Below are 24,553 nucleotides of genomic sequence, written 5' to 3' on the forward strand. Positions count from 1 at the left end.
ACAGATGCCATATGCTGCCCGGTTAAAGAAACTCCAGCTCTACTCAGTGGCATACCACCTGCTCAGAGGCGATCTGTGCCTGATGTATAAAGCCATGTCCAACCCGGAATTAATGGACATGCTGCACCTCAGAAAATCCAAATCCCATCGAGCTACGTGCTCGAGAGACTTGAACCTCAGCACAGAAATAAACAGGACATGCTGGAGGGACAGATTCATAACCCAGAGGCTCCCTTCACTCTGGAATAAAATCCCAGTCCAGGTTAGGCAGAGTCCCTCATTGATTCTCTTCAAGAGGAATCTTGAGTGGATGGGGAGATCGTAGGTTTACCCCGGGTATCACTTCTGTGTCACTGTTGGACAGAGGCACAGTATACTAACCTCGAAAAAGGGCATAGCAAAATAAATTTAAAATGGGTGGCGAAAGCCAAACACACTCTGGCTAGGCTTATAAATGCCCAAGGGCAGATAGCCTAGTATGAACCTATGAACCCAAGTGCCAGCATTCAAAATGTTCTCACTGCACGTTCTGCTAACTTGCTTTCTGCCCCAGGTTTTTTTAGTGTCCGTAGGTGTAAAGGATTCTTACCTCCATGTACTAATTTGGGTTACTTGCATGAGATTCTGAGGTTATCTGTTTACTGCTTTGTCTTTAAAGCTTTCCACAGCTCCATGAGATTTCACACTGCGTCTTACACCAGTGGTCATCTTTTTCTAAACCTAGGGAATTGAGATTTTTCCCTGTTTCACTGTTTGGAGACTCCCTTGGATAGATCTGCTTGCCTCAAAGACAAACAAGGAGCTTCCCATATTTTGCACCAAGGACCTCTGCCCCTCTGCTTGGAGGACATTTGCTTTTGTATTTCAATGAACAGGGAAGTTCCTCAACAACTTCCCTCTGCTACCTCTCATTCCAAGAGTTCTTTTAATGGTGCAAAAAGAAAACTTGCTAGTGATTCCTTTTTGCCAAGACAGCATTGGTTCCCACTTTTTTGTACTAGCCAGTGGCAAGTACTACAGATTGCCACACCAAAAGATTACATGACACAACAGAAAGGGTTACTGCTTCACCCATATCTCTCATCCATAAACCTTACTTTGTGAATAATAGGGTTCTAATTCTTATTGTCACCATTTTCTTAAAGTTAAGGGTCACCTTGAAACCAGGAAACCCACCACTTGAAAATCTTACATAACCAAATGGAAGTGATTCGCCTTTTGGTGCCATTTGAAATGGACAGCACACAAACCAGTTCCATTTTGAAATATCTGTGAGAGCTCTTAAATACACGTCTGGCCTATTCTTCCATCGGAGCCCACCTTTTAGCCATCTCTGATTGTTTACCTCTCACTCCCCCCACTTATATCCAGATTTGAGGTCACGTTGTTCTTTAAAGGGGTCCCGCATCTTTGACCACCTTGAAAGCCCTGTACCCCTACACTGGACCCCAACTTTGTACTGGAAAAAGTTACCTTACCTTTTTTTGAATGTGCACGTTCATCAAACCTCAAATTCTCCAGTTATAAACCTACTCTACTTCTGGCCCTGACATCATCTAAGAATTTCTGAGCTTCAAGCCCTCGTGGGCATTCTTCCCTTACTTATTTTTCAGAAAGACAGGTTGACCTTCAGGGGCTAATCCTTCACTCATTCCTGAAGTAGTGAATAAGCTGTCTACCAGTCTGGCCATAAACCTACCTACCTTCTTTCCCAATGCACAGAATTAGGGGAAAATGATTCTGCATTCTCTGGACATTCATAGGCAGCCACTATTCTATTTGCACAAACTAAATCCATTTGAAAATATGATCAGCTGTTTTTTTCCATGTACTGTAAACTCGGCCAGCCAGTACCCAAGTAAACCATTGCAAGCTGGATTTTGAAGGTCATCTCCTTTTCTTGCTCTGTACATTACACGTCCTTGCTATCATATCCTCAAGCACATTCTACCAGGGCAGTGGCAACCTCTCTGGTTTTATGTAAAGGAGTGGATGCCAGGTCCATACTCATGGCTTCCACCTGGTTATGTGTACACACCTTCACTAAATACAACAGGATTGATGCCTTTTCGAGGTCCAGAGCTGCTTTGCTAGGTCTATCCTGTCTGGCCTCATGGACAGTTCTGCTTTTTAACCAACCACCCTTACTGTCCCTTTAGCTCTGAGATTCATTCTTGTTAAGAATACTTCAACAGTAATTTCAGTCAGGACATAATACAGTTGTGTGAGAACTTACCCCAACGGTAGATGTCCTATTGATCACAGCAGTATTCCTTTCTAAATATTATGGAACAGGCTAGCAAACCTAACACATGAAAGTCCAACTTGGCTAAATAAGAGATTCTCCCTCTGGTGCTCTGCCTGAGACCAGAACCCAATGTTTGCACTTGTATCACCAGTTTCCATCTACTTGTCAGACTTTACAGAACAGTGTTGTTTTACCCCTCTCTGAAGGTACATTTATCTGCTGTCAGCTCGCCTGCTAGTGCATTGGCCTATGGCCTATGTCTGTTCACAGCTGTCCATGTTAAATCAGTTCCTGAAATGAGTGTTGCATCCTAGTCCAACAAAAAGAAACATTACTGTACCATGTGATCTCATTTGTGTCTTAGAAGAACTCACATTGCCACCTTTTGACTCTGCTGTTTTCCCCCATCCCTTAAGAACCTTTCCTAGAAGACCACCATTTTTGGTGACTACTACCTCTGCTAGGAAGATTTCAGAGTTACTGGCTCTTGTGTGCAAAGAACCATTTTTGATTTCCTACTGTGAACCAAGTAGTAAGAGAGTTGCTGTAAACTAGTTCATTCACTTTTATGTCATTTTTCTAAATCTTCAGAACAAGGGAAAAAAGATTTTGCATTCTTTTGATCAGATAGTAAGATTTTAATTGGATAGGACAAAGCAGGAAAGCCAGATGAGCAGCTTGTCAGTCATTTACAAAGGACAAGGAGGAGAAGTTTGTGAGCATGAGCATGCAAGACTGTTAAGTGGCTAGCTCAGTGTATGTCTTTGTTGTTCCTGCATGGCAGCGCTGTTCCTGGCTACATTAAGGCTATTTACATTAAAGTTACTGCTGCCACCATGGACTTCTTCAAGGTAGTAAACACTCAAGTTCTTTCTGGAAGCAGATGCAGGTACTGTTCATCAGTGTACATCTTCAAACACTACAACTTGTGTTTTGTAGGGCCGGAGCAGGGTTTGCCACAGCCATCCTTTAGGTGTCCTGTCTTATCAACTGTCACAAGACAGCTGTCTGCTGGTTTTGAGTTAAACGGGGTTGGAGTTAAAAAATCAAAATGAGTATTGTTGAATTTTCTGACTTTTTTTTAAATTAAAACAAAAAAAGTGTAGAAAAATGTTAAATGGGCCCAAATAGAGATGAGAACCTGCTGTTATGCACAAGGTCAGCCTGACTAACATTGTGTGCCATATCATGTAGAATATGTGAAAGTTATAGTATCTTGTTGGAATGACTGCTTTATCAATTATTTTATGAAATGTGAGTAATATCATATATATGGAGAAGAAACAGAGTAATTAATTATATTTAGAAGTATAGGATACAAATAGGAATGCTACAGGAGATGCACTTAGAAATGAGCATGTACGTTTGCCAAAGCAAGAATTTCAGGTTACTAAGCAGAATATCCAGACCAGAACAAAGGAAAAGGAAGTAATACGGATTGTGAGTGGAGCTCCAATAATGATACAGGACAGCAAGAAGGGTGGTGGAAGATTTGGGTTAGAAGGGTTATTGGTAAGGAAGGTGGATTACACTGGCATGCATTTATATTCCACCTAAAACTACTATTAAAGAACTTGAGAATTATGAGTGAGGTAATTAACTTTCAGCAAGAAGTATTTCCCATGGGTGGAGACTGAAACTTGCTGTGCAATAGTAAAATGTATATCAGAGGACTTGGAAGGGAAATATAACAAAGGATTTCTTAAGAAATATGTATGATAGCGTTTGGGATGGAAGATGCAAAGTAAGTAGCAGGAGCCCAGGTAGAATTTATCTGTTATTCCTCAAGGTATAGTAACTTCATTAGACTGGACGGAAATTATATTTCACAAGAGCAGGGGTACTTTTGAAAGTTTTGAAACATATCCAGTAATTATTTCAGATCAAGGTCAGATAAAGATGCAGGGTAGTCAAGTAAGAATTAGACAGTGGCGTTTCTCTGCTTACCTTTTAACAAGAGAAGAATTTAAGTGATGCGTAGTGGAAGTGGTTTAAGAGACAGAGAAGATGCAAATTTCTTCAGAAAGGATAACTAAGGATGGGGAAGAAATGAAAATGGAGTTGAAAAAATATGGTACCAATCAGAGATGCATGTGAAAGAAGTGATGGGAATGATTTAGATTATCAAAGGTCAGTTTTGCAGATGGGGAATGTTACAATAACAGGATGAGAAGAAATTGTTGAATGCTAAGTAAAGTTAAGGAAGTATTTGTATAGTATGCATGAGTTTATAAAGATTGCTGTTAAGTATTTTTTGATAACCCCAGAGCACATCAGCTATTAGCATGATCACTTAGACAGCAGAAAATAGAAAGGGGATGTTGCCAAAATTCGGGAAGCTATGACTAGAAAGAAAAAAAAAACAGAAACCCTATAGAGGTATTGACAATATTATGAAATTGCTATGAAAATCTTTAAAAGCAGAGGAATGGGAAACCATGAAAAAGAGATGAATTGAAATATTTAATAAGAAATAAATATGCAAAGATTAGAGGAGAATGAGGCTCAAGAATTAATAGTTAAGATGGAAAGGGATGAGATAAAAATTGTGGTGTATAATCAAATCAACAGAGTAGTCTCCTGGAACAGGTGGTACATGTCTGGAAGATTGGTTAACAGTACAGTAAACTCTCGGGTAACTGGCACCCACTGGGATTGATAGATGCCTGATAACTATATTTTCTGGTTGCTTGAGAGTTAATATTAAAATAGGCCTTACTGATACAGTACCCTGTACTATCTGTTTGGTTTGACTTGTTCTTAGGTTGGGGAGAGAGGGAATTGATTCCTATCTTCCTTTTTAAAACTCATACTCTAAAAACAAATGTAAGGAATGTTTCTGCATAGGGTGTGTGTGTGTGTGGGGGGGGGGTACAACACATGAAAATTGTACTGTATTTCTTTGATTTTTTTTTTCTGGTTGCTTGAGTTCTGGTTAACTGAGAGTTTACTGTATTTTAAAAGGAAGGACTACATCAGCATTTTGGAAGAAAGCTGTGGTGGTTGTACTACCCAGAGAGGGCAAAGACCCTTTAAACCCAACTTCATATAGACCAGTTTCAATTTTGAGCCATGAGTGTTATTTATACTAAGAGAATTACAAAGGTGTTGTGAAAACTAACTGATATGGATCAAAGTGGTTTTACTGAGAGGAGGCACACATTTGACAACAGTAATAAAATGATCCAGAGGTGTTATGCATATGATAGTTAATTGGGAATTTTTGATGTAGGCAGTAGTAGCATTTGTGGTTCTTTGTAGAATAATGAGGTTAATTAGGGAGCTATATGAAGGATCAGATGCAAAAATCAACGTGAGAGGGTTCCTTTCTGGTAATCTTGTTAGTTTAGTAGAAGAACGAGGCAGGGGTGTCATCTTTCCTCTTTATTTGCCAGTGGCTCAAGTATAAGGCTAAGAAAATAGGGGACTCACAAATTCAAGAATGTAACTGGTATGCTATTCAAAAATTAGCATTATTTGCAGATGATGCTGTGTTGTGCTTGATAAATCCTGAAAACGATAATTCAGTATTGTGAAACATTTTGAAGCAGTTATGGGAGTAAACTATGTTCCTACATATCAGTTGGTTTAGCAGTACCCATACATGATTAAATGAAGACATTAGGTGTTTGGATCAAAAGGTATAATATTATGACAGCTAAGTATGTATGTTTAATACAAAAATGGAGATCTTTGAAGCGCTTTGACTATGGGTATAGATAGTAAGGTAGAAAATGTTTCTAGTCTCTCTAATACTCTGTAAATATCAGGCATATTTCTTTCAAACCGGGTAGAAGCTGTAGACTAATTAATAAACAATAAGTGCAATTTATTTGAAAGGGCAAGAGTTAAGTAGGTAAGTTATTTCTTCCCATTCAACAAAGCGGTTTGGTATCAGACTTTAAGGGATACTTCAGAACTATGTAGTAAAAGCTGATGTACATATCTCAAGTAGACGGTTGTAAATCATAGTGGAAAGAAATGATGATGAAATGTTGGGAGGGTGTGCTCACGAAATAAGGAGAAAGTAGGATTTTGGATGCAGGCCCATAACAGTATGTTTACAAAGTTGCAGATCTAAGCCAACACAGAAATGATAGAGAAAGGAGATTTTGCCATTAGGGATGACTGCAAGTATGGGCCTAGGAAGATATGCAAGAGGGAGCTTGAATTAATAGGCGAAAATTAGCAAGGAACCAAGGTACTGGGACAAATAACTATGGAAGAAAAAAGGCACAGAGTGGTATGAGACCATACAAAAGTTTGAACTGGGTAGAAGACTACATTTCCTCTTAGGGATTAATAATTGAGCATGGGTGGCTGCTGTGGTGCAGCAGTTAAGTTAGCATTGTCGCCAACAGCAAGAGGTTCTCCGGTTCGATTCTCTGCTGGGGTTTCCTTTTTATGTGGAGTCTGCATATTCTCTCTGCAGTCATGTGGGTTTCCTTTGGGTGCTCTGCTTTCCTCCCACATTCCAAAGACGTGCGGTAGGTGGATTGGACACCCGAAATTGTCCATAGGTGAGAGAGTGTGCATGAGTGAGTGGTGTCAATGAACTACCCTGTCAGGGATAGCTACCCAACAAGTGTAAACCTTGGCTCAAGATGATTGTCAGTGTGGAAGTGACTCTCCGACCCCATGTGCAGAATGGGAAAAAGGGTTGAGGATGGCTGGATTGATAACTTGAGTGTAGGCAAAGTGAAAAGGATAAGGGAGTGTCAAAAAGGCGAAACCTGTTGAGTTTATAGTTTAGTCTAGAAGAGAAGCTGTGATTAAATAGGGTTAATTGGTAGAGCATATAAAATAATGCATGATAACTGTAACAATTTGAAAGATTAGAAAAGTCTGAGAAATGGGAATGGAAAAGTAATTTACAAAGGAAAATTGGAGGATATTGTCTGACAAAATCTAGAAAGCTTAGGATTCTTGTATGCAAGTGTTTGCTTAGTTATTTTTTTTTTCTCAAAGTAGACTTCAATTAATTTTTCCACAGGTAAACCACAGTTGTTGGAGTTGTGATGGAGAAGAGGAGAGGGGTAATTGGGGTTATGTTTTGGGGAATGTAACAAGTTAGTAAATTTTAAAATTGTATTTTGTCAGAAATGTTAGGGCAACAAATTATTACATTCAACAAAATGATTCTTTTAAGCAGGTGAGATACAAGAATGGAAATGCTTAGACATAGTAAGGCCTTTCCAAGTCTAATGCCTTTGGCTGCCTAAAAGCAGTTGCTAGAAAATAGAAATCAGAGGTTAAACCAACCATAACATAATTATTGAATGTTGTAAAGGTGATAAGTATTGTAGGGTGGTACCTTTAGAAAAGGGAAGGAGCAAACTGTGGAGAAATAAATGGAATCTTTGGGAACATTACATGCAGAGTAGTGTTTGAGGAGGAGTGAAATTTCAGGGAGGGCAGGACTTGAGCAATTATAATGTTAAATTGAATAATTAGGAATACCTAGGTAAACCACTTATGTTTGTATAATGCACACAAAGGGAAAAATCTATGTAACAGTTTGTTTTTTGTAAAACTGTATTGCTTACCCATGCCACTGTAAAATATGTGAAATAGAGTTAGACAGCCATCAGATGGTCTTTGAGCTCTGGATGTCTTCCCACATGTAAAGACTGCAGCATTGAGTAATACATTGAACTTCATACATTTGAGCTGTGATCTTACATATTTGTAGATGTTGGGGTGTCGTCAGTTTTACAGTCCTGCCTAACCTCCAAACAAGCATTACACGTTTTTCTTCCTTTGGGAGTCATGGGGTCAGCATGGGCACAGTGTGTACCCTTAACCTCTCTCATCTGCTTTCTTTACCCCTTGCAAAATACACTCTTTCCTCTGGACTCACCTAGAGGCCCAGGAAAAGTAGTTTGACGCTTTGTCACCGCTCTCTAGAGATGATTCTCCCAGGTCCAGTTGTGTCCTAGTGATTCTGCAAAATTCTGATGATTCTGAGAGACAAGTAAGCTCTGAAGATGGCTTCAGCAGGAAGCTGTTCCGAGCTACCAGTGCCCTGACTTAGTGGGAGGGAGTTTGCAGAAGCCAGAAGGGAAAAGACAGAGCTCTGGAAATGAGATTGATTTTCTTGCTCCCTGCAGATAGGAATCCCAGATTTCATGTCCGCATTGGTGAATATACTAGAACATCTACATCTATGGTATATTCCTAACACAGCTCTACTATTTTCATGACTCTGTTTATCCACGTCACACCCTCCCACCTACATGCAGCCCTGAATTTATACTCATACAGGGTGTCTTGGCTGATTACATCTGAGAATTATATAGTGAATGTATATCCCAAAATTTTATAAATGCAGGTGAGAGGCAAATGTTGATTTGGGGGAGTGCTAGTAACATAGAGGGGTAAAGCCCTGGCTATGGCCCTAGTGGCCAGAGTAATGTTTGAGGTCCGGGTGCTTGACTACAACTAGGAGGATGGGAGGAGTTGAGTCCTTGCAGGCATGTGCAATTGCTGTCAGACTGACCACTACCAGAGAGCAAAAAATGAGTTGAAGCATAGACTCCAATGCAGGGATAATATGGATATGACTTCCCTAGACAGTGATGGTAGTTTTGTTATCATGCAAAGGAGCATACACACACTGATAAAGAAGCATCGGTGACCCCTACATTGACAATAAGGTTCCACGTCACTTCCCAAGAGGAAGAGTTTGGACCTTCATACAGAATAGCTGTCATTGCTGAGATGCAGGTGAGAGCACAAGAAAACTTCACTGTGCCTAGGTGATTGCTTTTATACGTCTTGATCCAGGAACTCTGAGGGAGGAATCAGACCTCTAGGGAATAAACAAGTTCGAGTCTGATAGGGGTAGCTCAGTGGTCAGCAAGCAAAGGGGGATAAGTACTTGGGCTGGTGGGGGACTTGATTTGTAGAAGTTGATGAAGCATGCTGAATTATGAGTGAAGGGAGAAGTTTGATAGCTGCAAAGGTGATTGCTGCCTGTGGCATACCAGTCCTGATTTTGAAGTGGACGGGTGTGTGTATTATGAAAATTTAATGTTAAGCACATGACTTTAATTTTTGCTGTTGTATTTCTGGTTTAATATTATACGTCTAAATGTTTGTATTGTATGTTTTACTGTTGAGTACAATTTTGTATTCAGTAGTACAGTATGTCTACTGAATTTTACTAAATGTGTTAAGTTTACTTTCCGGTATAGTTTAGTGCTATGTAGTAATTATGGCATACTTACCATTGCAGTCAATATCCTTCAATGTGAGAGTGTTCAATCTCGCCTTTGTTCTTACACATGGGTTCGGAGCCGATCCTCGGCTCCGTGCCGGCCGACTGCAAGCTCTGCATCGAGAAGAAGCTCGAGGACATCCAATACCCACAATCCCCCTCTGCCTTTACCTCAGATCTAGTTTGCCGCTGCTGCATACGCATCGCTGGGGACTAGCTCGAGGCTTTTACAGATAAGAATTGTTCTTTCTGTTTAAAATTTTCAAAAAAATATTTCTTCTTATAGTCAATGAATAGTTAGAGTAGGTGTGTGAGTGGACTTTGATATCTCGGTTCCTTAGATTAGTTACTTAGTTTAACTAAAGGGTACAGAGTTTTTTTCGAGGCCTACCTCCCCTACTTAAATAACTTGGACTAAATATTGTGTAGTGCTATATTGCAGGATTTGACACATATACTGGACACGAAGAAGTTCCTAGGAAAAGACTGTGTAAGAGGAGACACTTGGATTCTCCACAAGAATCCTTGACATCTGATACTGACTTAGATGAGTCAGAAGGGTCCCCTAAGTCACCTTCAGAGGATGTCTCTTTTGCTGACATCTTGGAGATCCTTAAACAGAGAGGTGACTGGCAAGCCCTCCCCCCTTCTGAGGATGAGTCAGTTTTGCTGAAGGCATTTGGTGCCCGTCCTTCCTCCTCCTGGGTCACTCCGCCCTTTGATGAATTAATGGAATTGATTGCTCGAAGGGCGTGGGAGACTCCTGACACGGTGGAACCTGTCCCTAGGAAGCCAAATAAGTACATCACGGCACCACAGGACAAAGCTTACCTTACCAAAGGAGTTCCGGTAGACGCCATGGTGGTGGCAGCGGCCACGAAAAAGGAGATGTCGGAGTCTTCCTCATCTGTCCATCCGCCTAACAAAGATTCTAGGACCATGGACAGATATGGGAAGCGCATTTTCAGTTCAGCGGCTTTTTCTATGCGTTCCCTGAACTATTTGACCCATTTTACACGTTTACAGAGGGATCTAGTCAAAGAGTTGGGAGATACCCTCCAGGGTGCTACAGATGCCTCTGTCTCAGAGAAAGTTACAGCGCATCTCAACACCCTAACGTCCATTGTGAACTCGTCCATGAGGCTGATATCCTATGCAGCCGAAGGATCGAGTAGGGCAGCGGCTTCAGCGATTGCTCTTCGTAGGCAATCCTGGATGCGCTTATGTTCGTTTGCGGAAGCCTTCAAGTCTTCCTTTACTAACGCCCATTTGATGGAGCCACACTTTTGGCCCTAAAGTAAAGGAGACCCTTACCCGGTGTGAACAGGAGGGAAAGACTCTGTCTGCTGTCGGAGTCCGTTTTTCCACCCCTTCTAGACCGTACCCCAAAGGGCAACGTGGTGGGAAAATGTGGTTTCGAAAACCCCAAAGGTCTTTTCCAGACACACAGGGTGATGCCCCTCTAGAGGCAGAGGAGGGGCAGAGGTGGAAGACGCCGCCCTGGCGGCAGAGGGGTCCGCAAAACCAAGGTGACAGGGATAACCTCCTGGCAAACCTTTCAGCACTCCTGAGAGGAGGCCCGACTGTCCTACTCTGGAGGCAGTCGGGGGTCGCTTAGCTTTATACCCTCAGGCCTGGCAAAACCTTTCTTCAGACAATTGGGTAAAAAGCGTCGTTACCAGAGGTTACAAAATCCCATTTCTATCCACCCCCATTCCAAAGAAGAAACTCCCAGATGTACCACCCCATCTGCGAGACCCAGCAGCTACAGAAATTTCAAAGCTGCTAAGAAAAAGTCATCCAACCAGTCCCAGCGGACCAAATAGGATTCGGAACTTACTCAAGGTTCTTTTTAGTTCCAAAGAAAACAGGGGACTGGAGGCCAATTCTGGACCTAAGTCATCTCAACACCTTTGTCAAGAAGGAAAAGTTCCGAATGGTCACGCTTCAATCGATCCTTCCATTCTTACAGAAGGACGACTGGATGTGCTCAATAGATCTGAAGGACGATACTACCACATCAAAATGGCCAGGGCGTCCAGAGGACACTTGCGCTTCAGGCTGGGAGCCAGTCACTATCAGTTTCGAGCCCTGCCCTTTGGTCTGACCACAGCCCCCAGGGTCTTCACCAAATGCATGGCAGTGGTAGCGTCTCATCTGAGGCGCCTAGGATTCCAGGTGTTTCCGTATCTGGACGACTGGCTCCTGTCTGCCACCACCAGGCGTCAACTGATACAAGCCAGGGATTACACCCTACAACTTTGTACACACCTTGGCATCTCAGTAAATTTCGAAAAATCGTTGCTACAGCCATCACAGCATATCTTATTCATAGGAGCGGAGTTAGATACTCGTCAGTTAGTTCTAAAACTCCCAACAGAAAGAATAGTTGCACTTCAATCCAACATTTCCCTTCTGCTGTCGTCCAGGAAATCCCCAGCAAAAATTGTTCTGAAAGTTCTGGGTCTCATGGCAGCTTCTCTCATAGCAATACCATTGGGAAGACTGCACATGAGAGTGCTACAATGGCTTCTATTTGCACAATGGTCATTCCAACAACTTCCACTAATTCACGAAATATTGGTAACGAAAACGTGCAAATCACACCTAATGTGGTGGTTACAGACTTGCAACCTATCCAGCGGAAGACCATTTGTGCTACCCACACCGTCAGCAATGATAACCACGGACGCTTCTCTGATAGGGTGGGGGGGCATCTTTCAGGGACAGACAGTCCAAGGCGAATGGACCAATCTGGAGTACAATCTGCACATCAATGTCCTGGAGTTGAGGGCAGTGTTTTTGGCGTTGCAACACTTTGCTCCCCTTCTTCCTCCAGGGACCATTGCAGTTCAGACAGACAACATGTCCGTAGTCTGGTACATAAACAAGCAAGGGGGAACCAGGTCCTACCAACTATGCAGAGAGGCCATGAGAATTTGGCAATGGGCAGAGTCCACCGGTCGCTTTCTAATCGCAACGCACATCCCGGGGTCATCCAACGTCATAGCCGACAGGCTGAGCAGGGCAATTCTATTGCCTCACGAGTGGTCCCTCAAACAGTCAGTTGCGGAGAAGATTTTTCGCAAATGGGGCCAGCCTACCTGCGATCTGTTTGCGTCTCCAATGAACGCCAAATGCAGGAGCTACTTTGCCCTATTACCCCCTCCAGGGGAAGTCCCAAGGGACGCGCTGGTGCACGTTTGGCCCCCGGGTCTCCTTTATGCTTTTCCTCCATTTCCCCTGATTGCAAAGTTTCTGCAGAAAGCAAACAACCTTCAGAGGACTATAATTCTCATTGCTCCGTTCTGGCCTCGTCAAATTTGGTTCCCCTTTCTCTTGCGCCACCGCATTCGGGGACCTTGGATGCTGGACCCAGAGCCAGATCTACTGACTCACTCGTCAGGAGTTCCTCACCCATCCCTGGAATCTCTCCATCTAGCAGCTTGGCTGCTCCGCTTCCCTTTTTAGCCAGGTCAATTCCCCTTACATCGGCGGTTCAAGATATTTTGGTAGCTTCTCATAAAGTTTCCACTGTAAAAACTTATACTAGTAAATGGAAACGTTTTGTCATCTGGGCTGAGTCACATCAGCTGGACCCTGTTACAGCCCCGTTGAATAAGGTCTTAGAGTTTCTAACCGAGTTATTTCAGGAAGGGGCTTCTCCGGCTACCTTAAGAGTACAGTTGGCTGCCATTTCTAGCTATCACATAGAAGAAAGTGGTGCACCTATTATGGCTCACAGACTCTGTAAAGCCTTTTTAAAAGGTTCCTTTCATATCAGACCACCAGTCAGAAGTCCCACATCACCATGGAATTTAAATTTATTGCTCTCTAAATTGATGTTACCACCCTTTGAACCAGCTTCTAGTTGCACCTTGAAATTTTTGTCATGGAAAACATTATTTCTGGTGGCTATTACATCGGCTAGACGGGTGTCGGAGCTACAAGCCCTTTCAGTCAAACATCCCTATTTAATTTTTCATTCTGACAGAGTATCCCTACGCACTAATCCATCCTTTCTTCCCAAAGTTTGTTCTACTAGTAATATTAACCAGTCCATTGAGTTACCCACCTTCTTTAAAGACCACTCTAATAAATTAGAGTATATGTTGCACAAACTGGACGTCCATAGACAACTCAGATTTTATTTGGATAGAACAAAAGATCACAGGAAATCTGATCAGCTATTTATAGCTTTTGCTGATAGCAGAAAAGGTCTTGCAGTTACGAAACGAACTCTTTCGAAGTGGCTAACTGATTGATTGTATCATTTTTGTTTATGAGAATTCTGATCAAACATTATCAGCAAAACCCAGAGGACATTCTACCAGATCAATTTCTACATCTTTGGCTCATGCAGCTCGCTTACCTTTAGACATCATTTGTGCGGCTGCTACTTGGGCTAAACCACATACATTTATTTCTCATTACAAAGTGGACAGGGTTTCTAGGGATAGGGCAACCTTTGGTTCCACTGTGCTCAAGAACGTTCTCCCTTGAGTTCCTCAGGATCATGGAGCTAGGGACGCTACCCATGTGTAAGAACAAAGGCGAGATTGAACACTCTCACATAAAGAAGTTATGTCCTTACCATAACGTTCCATGTGGAGTGTTCATCTCGCTTTGTTACATCCCACCCTTCCCACCCTTAGGAAGAACGTTCGATTTGGTGCCTGGTCTGGAGTATTCTCCTTCTGCTGTTGCAGTATTGCTGTTACTATCATACTCTTGGTATGTTTGTATATATGTACTTTATGTATATAGTTAGCAGGTGTGCGTGCTGTATGTCTGGTTTGCTTGCAAACTAGATCTGAGGTAAAGGCAGAGGGGGATTGTGGGTATTGGATGTCCTCGAGCTTCTTCTCGATGCAGAGCTTGCAGTCGGCCGGCACGGAGCCGAGGATCGGCTCCGAACCCATGTGTAATAACCAAGGCGAGGTGAACACTCCACATGGAACGTTATGGTAAGGACATAACTTCTTTTTCTTGTAAATTCTGTTATGGTGCAGGGTGATCCATAATTGTATTTGCTAGATGCTACATTATTTTATTTTGTTGTTTTTTTTTTTTTCCAGATGAAGACTATGAAATACTTTCTAATTTGCCAGAAAATGTGGTATACACTTGTCAGCCTTGTACAGAGGGCAGACCTGCTGCATGGAAGCAGACATTGAAATCGGAACTACAGACTGGTCTCAGGAAAGTGATGGAGGGGCTTCTATCCTCACGGCTAACAGAATCCTTCATTCGGTGTAGAAAGGTACTTTTATTTTTCAGTCAGATGTCATAGTACTAGTGCACACAGATCTCTGAGGTATTTGCATTGTAACAAAATGTGCATGATTTCTGACTGTGTATTTTGGAGGGGGGGGGGTGTTTGCAAGATAGAAGTCGCAATGCTTTTTACCAAAGTCACAGAACAGGAGAAGATAAAGGTTGCTTGCCTAAGGGCAGTGACATTAGTGAACAAATTTACCATTGAATTGCCAGAAAAAGTATGTCTGTTTGTATGTGTGTATTGGTAATATCTTCTAATAGTGGTAATGAGGCAAGCAACTAGCACTCCAAATTATGCCAGTGATTAGTGGTATGTTACAAACATTGTAGGATCGGAGAAAAGCTCAGTTTTTGAGTTCTGTGCATCTTGGAGTGATCTGAAAATTTGTTTCCATCTGCAGTATGAGGAGGACTGTTCTTTTATAAAGAAGCAAGAGTCTATCTGGATCTTGAAGGCAGTTAATGAATATTGGCTTGAATATGCTTCCCCTGTCTTACTTGTTAGGTAATTGTCAAATTCTACATAACCTTAATATTAATTTTTCTCAATATCTTAATAGAATTGGCCCATATCTGTTGTAGGTGTTCTTAAATTCCCTTGCCATTGTTGGGGCCATAAGCTTTTAAAGAAGCTGTAAAATTTGCTGCTGCTGCTGCTGCTGCATGTGGTTTCCTGAACATGAAATGTTTAAGTAAAAGGTAAAATAAAATATAGGATAAGGCTGCTGATGGAAGTGTCTTAAACTCTTAATGTATGCTGTCAGTGGGTGTTGTGTGAAAGATGGTATTAACCTGGCTATGTAGCCACATACTGTCTTCTCTGTTTTGTTTTCATTTGCCATTACCATTTTTTAATAGATTTTACTTTGTACAGCTCAGTGTGTTTTTTTTTTTTGTTAGCTTCATTAGCAGCACTTATTTTAGTATGGATGTTCACCACTGACTTAAAAGACGAAGTGCAGGTCTGATAGTAGTAACTGAGGTGCTGTGGTGCTTCACAGTAGTTGCAGTGCTGCTCTGCTGCCAGTGCTTTGGCACCACTATTGCTGTTTGTGCCTCAAGAGAAGTGAAGTGTGTAGGAGTCACAAGAGCAGATGCTCGGTTGCAGTCCATTTCTTAAGTTTGCTTATTTTGGTAGCTTGCCAGTTAGTTTACTTTGTTGGCCAGTTATTTGCTTTTTAAATAGTCATATCTTTCTGGCCTAGTAGCATACTGGTAGTAGTCAGAGTTTATTTTCCTATATACTAAAACAGGAAAGTTTGTTCTGCATCTTGCATACATTTCAAGCAGGGGCAATAATGCCCTTGTACACTGCCAATATGCCCAAACATTTGTCCCATAGTAAGTGTCCAGAGTATTCTTAAAAATATCTAAACTAGTGCTTGTTTTAATGTAATTTTGTAGTCTATTCCATGCATCAGCTGTTCTCTGAGAACCAATTAGTACACTTCTCATTCTTATAGAATCTTCTACATAGGTTGTTTGATGATTAGGAATTTATCTGACCCGACACCTGCAGCAGCTGGAAAGGCCCCAAAAGTTCCTCACCAAAAGGATAAAGGGTCTCAAAAATGTCTTATGCTGCCCGACTGAAAGAACTCCAGCTCTATTCAGTCTCATACCGCTTGCTCAGAGGTGACCTGTGCCTGACATATAAGGCCATGTCAAACCCAGATTTGATGAATATGCTTCACCTCAAAAAATCTAGATCCCTCAGAACCACAAGGGCGGGAGACTTAAACCTTGACACGGTTATTAATAGAACGTGCTGGAGGAACAGATTCATCACCCAGAGACTCCCTATGCTGTGGAACAAAATCCCGGTACATGTGAGGCAGAGCACCTCGCTGGCCTTGTTCAAGAGGAATCTTGACCAATGGATGGGAAATCGCAGATATACCCCAGGGATTACTTCAGTGTCACTGCTTGACAGAGGCACAACAAAATAATAGGCATAGTTTTATTCAAACTAAAGGGGTGGCGAAAGCCACATAACTATGGGCTAGGCTTATAAATGCCCTTGGGCAGATAGCCTAGTATGAACTTATGAACCTATTCTTTATTACTGTTTGATAACCCCAAATATTTTCTCAGAGGTAGTTGTCTCTAAATGCCCCATATACCTGAATAAAGTCTCCTCTTAAATATCTGTATGGTACCCTGTACAAGTTCAGATATTTTAGTCTTTCATAATAACTTCAATTTTCACATCCATGGATGTCCTTGGTATATTTCCGCTGTACTCTTTCCAGTTTCATGTTTGTTTACATATTGTTCCATATTAAAGTTTGGGTCTAATGTAACTAACAATGATTTCATCATTTCTAATTTCCTAGACTTCATAAATCTTTTTATACAACCTATAGTTATATAATTATTAACCAAATGATTGATATGATTAGAAAACCTCAAAAGCTGGATCTACCCATATACCCAGGTCCTTAAATGAATCTGCAGTTTCAGTCACTGTGTGCTGTATTAAATATTCAGCTTTCAGTTTATCTCCCAAATCTTTTGATGCACTTATCAGGATGTTATCCTCATGTTCCCAAATAGTCAATTTAGTTGAGTTATTTTGCAGACATGCCTGTCTGAAACACGTAATCTGTGCACCCAGTTACTTGGTACTTTGTTGACTGCATCCATTGTTTTGTGCAATCCTCACTGACTCTAGTTTCCAAAAAACATTTTTAACACCTTTATTAACTTCATATGTTACACAGTGACATTGGTAGTATGAAAGAAAACATGCCATCAGTTTTTTTCTTTTCAAGCATTATACATCTGATTTTATCCTTGTCACTATTCCTCACCTCTACAAAAAGAAGTTGAAAAGGAGCACTTATCCTGCTGAAGGACTCTAGTCTGAAGAATCATGTCTGTAGCAGTGAGCGGCAAACTATATCTGAGGGGGTTAGAGAGCAGCAATGGATTGTGGGAGTGAGAGGAGCTCAAGCCTAGAATCTGTCTGAAAAGTTGCAGGCTCAGATCCGATGTCTGATCCAGAAGTGATTAATAGTGACGTAGGATAACACAGATGCTAAGTTATGGTAAGTACATAACTCTCTTTTCTGCCTTGATTGGTCCAAATTGCTCAAGTTTTAGCTTCCTGCATGCATTGTTCCCACAGGTTCAATTTATTTCAGTGTAGTTTGCTCATTCCTGTTTCTAAAGATCCCACCTCCAATACTTTATCTCCTTTATAACATTCAATAATTCTTTTACAGTTGGTTTAGTTTTTGATTTGCATTTTTTAGTGATTGTTGTTGGCAGCCAATTGTATTAAACTTAGTAGAGTCTTACCATGTGTAGGTATTTCTGTTTCTATATCCAAGTTCAAATAATTTCCTTAGTTACAATAATTTGCTCCTCCCAGCATTTCTGATGGTCTAAAAGTTCCTTACAGGTTTATGTTATCAATTCGTTGCATTTCAAAAAACACTTTGCATATATCCTTCTCTTTCCCATGATACCTCCAACAATTGCTGTGTACCTGTGGAAGAATTCTGTAAAGTCTACTTCGGGTATTAAACTACCTCTGCAAACACTTCCATGCATAAATCCTAAACCTTCTAGATGTTATTGCATACTTGGGAGCTGTATATAATATCCTCCTTTTGTACCTTTGTAAATTGCCTTTCCAAGTTTCTCTTCCCATTCTTTTCTAACCTCCTCTGATTCTTATTGTCATTATGTGTTGTTATATATGCCCTATTGGTTACCTCTTTTTTTAACAGCAGTTTCAGTTCTAGATTTCACTGAAAACATTACCATAGCTGCTTTATGGGTCTATGTCATAACATCGAAGTCGCACAACTTCGAATGTTATATCATCGAACCCAAAACCTCTAAGACTGATGGGAAAGAATTTGGTGGGCCGTTTCCATGGCTTCACTATTTCCTCCACTGTGGTGCGATCTCAGAGTTGGTATATTTAAGTAGGGGTGGTGTGGGTGGGGGCACAGCCTTCCATGTTGGGAGGGTGTAGGGAGAGAAGCTCCCACATTAGATATGTTTTGTAGTGTTTGTGTGTTCAGTGTGTGGTGTTGGGACAGCGATTTTTTCCCCCCCCCAGGGAAAAAAATCGCTGTTCTCAACTTTTGGAGTTTTGTGATTTCGAGGTTAACAGTTCAATGTTATTGTATTTGCTGTTATAATGTTTAGATCTTGTGATATAACCTCCTGTTTTTTTACGTAGCACTCCTCCTGTCCCTTTCTCTTTGCCTATAGTCTCAATCCATAACAGGGAAGACTGTGTCTAACCTGCAGTCAAAACTTCTGCTTTACCTCATGACACACTTTATCTTTTCCTTTCTAGTTATTTGCTCCCAGTCATTGCTTCCTTAGCCACTTCTCACAAGTAGATTCCTACCTATCTCTTGCCTATTTTCTATAACTGTAATTGGAGTCATCCTTATTGGTAAAATTTCCTTTCTCCTTTCCTGCGTTTTAGTTCTTAGGAGTGTGTTACTTTTGAATATGGTATTAGGTATATGGTTTTTGTCATCAAGAACCTGCATCTAAATCCCACTTATGTTGTCTTTCAAATTTTGGAATGTTCTGCTTTTGTTATATATATGAGCCTGTGTAGCCCTGACGTACCATTCCGATCAGGTAGTCCTAACCACCACCTACTGTGGGAGAATCAACTTATTCCATTTAACCCTTTCCCCCCTCAAATTCCTTCAGCTATTTCATTATGTACAACTCCACTAGCTGGTGAAGATGTCAGTATATAAAACTAAAGGAACTAAAACAGGTTCACTGTATCTTAATGTATGTATCTACAACTGAGCTTCAGTTTCTTAGTTTTTGTATTATCTTCTGTGTATTTTTCCAACATATCCTTAGCTGCCACTACAATGTTTTTTAATCCCTGCACCTAAACACTTGATGTCCACATAAGTATGGATATTGCTGAACAAATTCATGTATGGGTGCATAGTTTACAGTATAGCCTTGGTTTTATCTAAATTAATTTTGTATCTTGAAAAAAAACTTGAAATTGTCGCTCCAAACACTGAAATGTCCTTTTCTGGATCATTCAAGTGCAAAATATCTACAGATAATTCTGATTCTTAATTACCATTTGTATCCTTGAAGTTTTGGATTTTTTTTGCCAGTGTCACTAAATGTAAATCTAGTAAAAGGAAAAGAAGATTCTACCTTGTTCTTCTGTTTATACAGGTTGCTGGAGATGCACTTTCCCACCTTAATTCTTACCTCATACCCTTCATATGTCCTCCTAATTAACTCTCTTATTCTATCAGGGGAATGCAAATGGGGGTTTACAGTCATTTATTTGAAGTGGACTTGGTCGAATCCACTTCAGGTGAATCCTGAAACTCGAATGTTGGCAATGTCAAACTCGGGTATTGCAGAAGTACAAATGTTGCACCTATCTTTACCCATGTTGATGCTTGTTCGTAGGTTGAATTGAGCATGTATTTCTGCGGTACTGGACTTCAGCAATGTGAGTTTTTGTGGATGTGAGTCTATGATACGACCATTCGACCAAGTCCACTTAAAGTAAATGATAGTAAACCTGCAAATGATAGTTACCCTACTCAAAACATCACAGCTTTCTCTGCATTAAAACCCACCAACAATGTAGTTTTCTTACATTCAGCTTCCCTCTGTATCATTATTTTTCAAATGTTTGCTTCCCCTCCATAGAAACTCATTGATCCATATGTATAAAGTTTAGCAACACCTGTACTATTCTCTTAGCTAGCATAGACATGAAAACTTTATAATTGCAGCTTCCACCCAGTAATGCTGGTGGTACTCCTCACCTCATGCACACACCTTTTTAAAAGAGTGTTATCTTCCAGATCTTTCACTTTCTTCCTTCCCAGCTTCTAAATTGACAGGAATAATCTGTCTTCTGGAGACTTCCCTTTTGATTATTTATCACAATTGTTATCCTCTTCTTATCTTGTCTGTTAAATGCTGAGTTCTGTTTTCCTCTACCCTGTCATAAATATTTAATAAATATTTCCATTTGTGCCTTTTTCTTGGTTTCAGTGTTGAGAAGACAACCCCCGTCACTGTTTACATTTTGATTGTAATGTTTGTTTGAAGGGTTGACAAGCTCGCTTTTGTGTAAGTGACAAAATATGATATATTTGTGCCGCCAGTGTCTCAAAATGTGTAATGTCTTTTTCTCGAGCATTTTCATATGCTAATATGGTTTGGTTGAAGGGTGGATTAAAAGTACTACTTTCAAGAATTGTTTAGTTACCGAAAGGCATACTGTCTAAAGAAATCGGGGTTACATTTTCTTGTCAAAAGTTTTATTTGAGCTTGTATGAAGCTGAAATCTTTAGAGAGTACACTTAATTTGGTGTTAGGAGCATCTTTACTTAAATTTGTAGCACTTCTATGAAAACCAGTGAACTTTCAGTGCCATGATTTGAAGAAGTAATCCCAGTAAACTGTGCATTGAAGAACTGGTTAGCTTTAAGCTCTGAAGTGTCAGTGTCTTTCCTGGTGGTGCAGTTCACCTCAGAAATGATTATCACTAGCCACATAACTTAGTCAAAAAGAGGGTGGGCTTTCAGTAGCACCATATGTTGTCTGGGTCTCTTGATAGCTCACTTGCATTTTTTTTTTTTAATTTTGGAACAAGAAAAGCTGTCCCATTTTTATACTTTAAATTTCGACTGCAGTATAATTTAATGGCTTTGTTCAACATTTCCAGTCGGACAGTTATATTTGAGACTTTTGTCATGTCACTGAGAGTATTGGAAGAAGTACAGTGCTCCAAGGGTTGATTTAATATTCAAAGTAGCAAAAGTGAGGTAATTTCACAAAACTGTTAAATACTGGCACAAGTGTATGTACATGGCATCTTGAAGAGATGCAGAGAGGAAAATAGCTGTACAAAACGAAATGTAAGAAAAAAAAATATTACAAGTGAAGGAGGAGAACTTGGCAAGTTTATGGAGAAATGCAGTCCATCGTGGAAGAAGCAGGGCAAGAGACTTTGACTATAGAGCCATTGCTGACTCATCTAGCATCTGAAGCCATTCCATGATCTGGTACTAATCAATATAACATTAAATAGAAAAATGTCCATGTTCTGGTGAGTAAGTGGTGCTTCCTAAAATGTAGGAGATAGTGAGGTCTAATTTCTGGTGTTTGCCCGTCCTCCCTCCACTGGTGAGAGAATGTCTTACCTTCTGTAGTAAACTGCTGATTAAATTTGTAAGCGAGCAGTTACTACAGTTTGTGTGCATGGAACACTGAGCATTAAATAAAATGTTTAAACTGTAGAAATTGCTTGCTGTATTTGTAACGTGCAGTTGTTGCACTTTGTGCAACACATGGAGTGCTACAGTACTCTGGTTTGACTTTAAAAAAGAATTTTGTTTTTTAACTGCAGCAAACTGTTTGCTACATTTATAGCAATGTCTGACCATTCATGGACCACTACAGCACTCAGTTATCAACCCAAATGCAGTACTGTTTAAAAGCTGGAATACTCTAAAGAACAAGTGGAACTGGCCATTGCAGCAACTAACACTTTGTGCTCAGGGCAGCTGTCCCTTTCACCACGTTACCCTTGCTATGGTACTGGTTGACTGTACTGGGAAAAAAAAAGGTTTATCACATGTATAAGGTGATATTTAAGAATCTGTGGCACGTTATTAGACTTCATTGCCAATAAAAAAAGTTTGCAAGAAGTTGAAGAGGCTGTATTGAGACTTTCTGATATTATTTTGGACCTACAGACCAAAGAAAGGGAGATGAGAAAACATGATCAACTTGTAGTGAAATAAGAAAAAATTATGCAGAAGATTGTTGACCCTGAAGGTTGATCCGAGAGAGAAGGTTTGCAGTTTACTGGTATTCCAGAACAGGTTGAAGGAGACTGCAAGACTTGAATGCAAAAATGCCTGAAGAAATGTACTGGTATATGCTTAGAAGATACTATGCCACCCAAAATTTTCTAGAAAGAATCTCAGTCCCATTTTGATGACATTCCAAATACGCACTCAAGATAGTTGCACTGTTAAGGAAGAAAGATAGTTTTCTAAGTTGGAGGTACCAAGGTATTTGTTTTTATTTTGTTCACACTCATGGCAAAATGATGTATTCCTGCTATTAAAAAAAAAGTAAGTCTATGAAAAGTAATTTCAAGTTTCTGTATCCATCTATGTTCTGAGCTTTTTATCCTGTGGGGCCTAAGACATGTGAACTCAAAACAGGCAGGCGAGGACTTTAAAGGAGCAAAGAGCTGCAGAAAAATAATGTAGAAAAGGAAAATGGCTTGCATTGTGGTGCCATAAAAAAAATTAAATAAATAATAATGCAACTACTATGGAGAGGTTGCTTGCAAAACCATTTCCAGGTTTCAAAAGGGAAATGAATAAAACAAAGGGACTGAAAGAGCATCCAAAAAGAATAAGGAACGTGGCCAGAGTAGATTAACTGGCAGAACACAGTGAATAACCTTTGAGGTAAGGTTATCTGTAGACTTTCCAAGAACAAGAAAGTGCACTCTTAGTAAATATGTAAGAACTTTCATGGCTCTATATATAGCTCTTACATTTGCACTGTTCAGAAATGCTGTTATGATTATTCTGGTGTAAAAGTAAGTAAAACGTTATTTTTTTTTGTTGTTGGAAGTGTTGTAAAAGAAATGGTAGGCATAATGTAACTGAGGGAAACTAGGAGCAGGAGGGTCAGAATGCTGGAACATAGTGAATATATATGTTATGTTTTTCCTTGATAGGTTAAGTAAAATGTTCAAAGGGTGAATTTTATACACTGAATCTATACCAAGTACTGTTTTTAACATGATGAAAAAAGTCTAGTAGGTAGCAGTGCACAGGTTCATTCATACAGGTGGGGAGGAGTTTAATTTGCACAGTGGAGAGTTTGCAACCAAAACCAAGGGAATTAGAAAGAGGGAAGGGGAGTCCCAAAGCTAGGTGAGCTTAGACTGACTAACAGGGGGTGGATAGTAGCTATGCAATTCGTCTAGACTAGTAACAAGACTGACCTTTTGGGAGATTGGCAATCAAAGAAAAGGATTGTATGTTTTTTTTTTTACTTCATACTTTTATGACTAGGCTAGTAGCTTCTTTTCAGTGGATGACCCGAGTTTGTATTTATACTGACTAGGGGAGATTTGGCCAGTGCGTGGGGGAACGTTATGCTATTGTTTTTGAGCAGAGCCAGATCACGGGCAAATTGTGTAGTGGACCAGCCCACCCCCACCCCACTGTGTCCATTCCATTGTCCCATTACTTGGCTCTTTCTCTCCCTAATTTCTACAAATACTGTTCAGTCCTGTCAGTTTGCAAAATAGTCCTGCAAAGCCAGGTAGGTTAGTGTTTAAATGTGACCAAATGATAAAAGCCTAAGGTACTTTCATCCACAGACTCCTCTACCCCCATCCCAGGGGTCACTCCAGTGGCTCTACTTGATAGACACCGGGAACTAATGGCGGCATGATGCCAGGGCACTTCTATGGGCTAGGCTTGCAAAGGCTCCAGGGCCGTTGGCCTAGTACACACCTATGAGCCACCAGCATTAATAATCACTTAGTTGATTTTGTACACCCCGTATTGTTATGAAAAAATAAATTACTTGTATTTTATTGGTGCTTTGGATGAGCTACATGACTTTATAAAGATCACTAGCATAGTATCATAAAATCCAAGTGTAGCACAGTTTAAATATGAGCATGAGAAATATTAACCACCTGATAAAATATACTAAGTCAGTGTACACAAGTCAGTGCAGAAGTAAATGTCATCTGAATATTTCCACATTAGAGAACCATTAGTAATGCA

General features: G+C 40.5%; 1 protein-coding gene across 1 annotated transcript in view; it reads left to right on the plus strand.

Moving 5' to 3' along the window:
* The window catches only part of KMT2B (lysine methyltransferase 2B), a gene marked incomplete in the record, with an annotated part of 4,527,268 nt that overhangs the window by 1,891,452 nt on the left and 2,611,263 nt on the right, over positions 1-24,553 (plus strand). Inside the window, 1 exon segment of the mRNA XM_044079325.1 lies at positions 14,546-14,730. Within this exon segment, the coding sequence (XP_043935260.1) occupies positions 14,546-14,730 (185 nt within the window).

The sequence above is a fragment of the Protopterus annectens genome, chromosome 8.part0 (genome assembly GCF_019279795.1).
Source record: "Protopterus annectens isolate FY-2018-M chromosome 8.part0, PAN1.0, whole genome shotgun sequence".
NCBI lineage: Eukaryota > Metazoa > Chordata > Ceratodontiformes > Protopteridae > Protopterus > Protopterus annectens.